At 38.0% G+C, this 1586-nt stretch overlaps 1 protein-coding gene across 1 annotated transcript; it reads left to right on the plus strand.

Moving 5' to 3' along the window:
• On the plus strand, positions 1-924 carry LOC110569475 (olfactory receptor 5M3). Its single transcript, XM_021676604.2, has one exon. It carries the CDS (start codon positions 1-3, stop codon positions 922-924), a length of 924 nt encoding a protein of 307 aa, XP_021532279.2.
• The last annotated feature ends 662 nt before the right edge of the window (positions 925-1586 follow it).

Here is a 1586-nt window from a genome sequence, read left to right on the forward strand (position 1 = left end):
ATGCTCAATTTCACCGATGTGACAGAGTTCATTCTTTTGGGGCTAACCAGCCATCGGGAATGGCAAGTCCTCTTCTTCATTGTTTTTCTCGTGATCTACATTATCACCATGGTGGGCAATATTGGCATGATCATGTTAATCAAGGTCAGTCCTCAGCTTAACAGCCCCATGTACTTTTTTCTCAGTCATTTGTCATTTGTTGATGTGTGGTTTTCTTCCAATGTCACCCCCAAAATGTTGGAAAACCTGATATCAGATAAAAAAACGATTTCTTATGCTGGCTGTTTAGTACAGTGTTTCTTCTTCATTGCTCTTGTCCATGTGGAAATTTTTATTCTTGCTGCTATGGCCTTTGATAGATACATGGCAATTGGGAATCCTTTGCTTTATGGCAGCAAAATGTCAAGGGTTGTCTGTATTCGACTGATTTCTTTCCCTTACATATATGGTTTTCTGACGAGTCTAGCAGCAACATTATGGACTTACGGCTTGTACTTCTGTGGAAAAATTGAGATCAATCACTTCTACTGTGCAGATCCACCTCTCATCAAAATGGCCTGTGCTGGGACCTTTGCAAAAGAATATACAATGCTCATACTTGCCGGCATTAACTTCACATATTCTCTGACTGTAGTTATGATCTCTTATTTATTCATTCTCATTGCCATTCTGCGAATGCACTCAGCAGAAGGAAGGAGGAAGGCCTTTTCCACATGTGGGTCCCATCTGACAGCTGTCATCATATTTTATGGTACTCTGATCTTCATGTATCTCAGACATCCCACAGAGGAGTCTGTGGAGCAGGGGAAGATGGTGGCTGTGTTCTATACCACAGTGATCCCCATGTTGAATCCCATGATCTACAGTCTGAGGAACAAGGATGTGAAAGAGGCCATGACAAAAGTGATCAGCAGATCATGTTAGACAAAACAAAATGGAATTGGAATTTTATCTTCTATTATTTGTTTGGAGAAAGGTTATTGTCCAGTACCTAGAAACATTAAGATAAAGATATTCTGTGGGTTGAAAAGAAAAATGAAAGTGACGCAAATTGAGAAAATATAAGGTAGAATGAATCATTTCTGTTGATGTGAATAGTGGAGATTAATTAAAAATGAAAAAATAAATTAATAGAAAAGATGATGTGTGACAAAGTTCCTAGGTGTACTAATGGAAATTGCTCAAATACCTAGCTGCAATGAAAAGACTTTTTCTTACTCAAAAGTGCAGTTGCATAAATTTAGGAAATATTTATTTGCTTACTTAAAAACACATTTTGGGCCCAAAAAAACCCCCCAAACATGGAATTGTTTATTGTTTAATGCTTCTTTCATTCTATGGGATAGTGTCTCTTCAGAGACTGCTACTTTGAAAATAGCAATGCAATTGTATTTCATGCTTTTTAACTTTTTGGTGTTTCTACAAAACACAACACGATAAGTATCTCCCTTTCACAGATCACAGTAACTTCTGTGTTTCAGTTCTAAGACTGCCAGTCACCAGACTGTGGTCTGCACTGGCCAGTGGCTTTACTCTGACTGAAAAGTAGGAAAATTAGTGGAAGACGGTGTTATTGTAAAAGCATG

The sequence above is a fragment of the Aotus nancymaae genome, unplaced genomic scaffold (assembly GCF_030222135.1).
Source record: "Aotus nancymaae isolate 86718 unplaced genomic scaffold, 86718_ANA_hifiasm-v0.15.2.pri h1tg000059l, whole genome shotgun sequence".
Lineage (NCBI taxonomy): Eukaryota > Metazoa > Chordata > Mammalia > Primates > Aotidae > Aotus > Aotus nancymaae.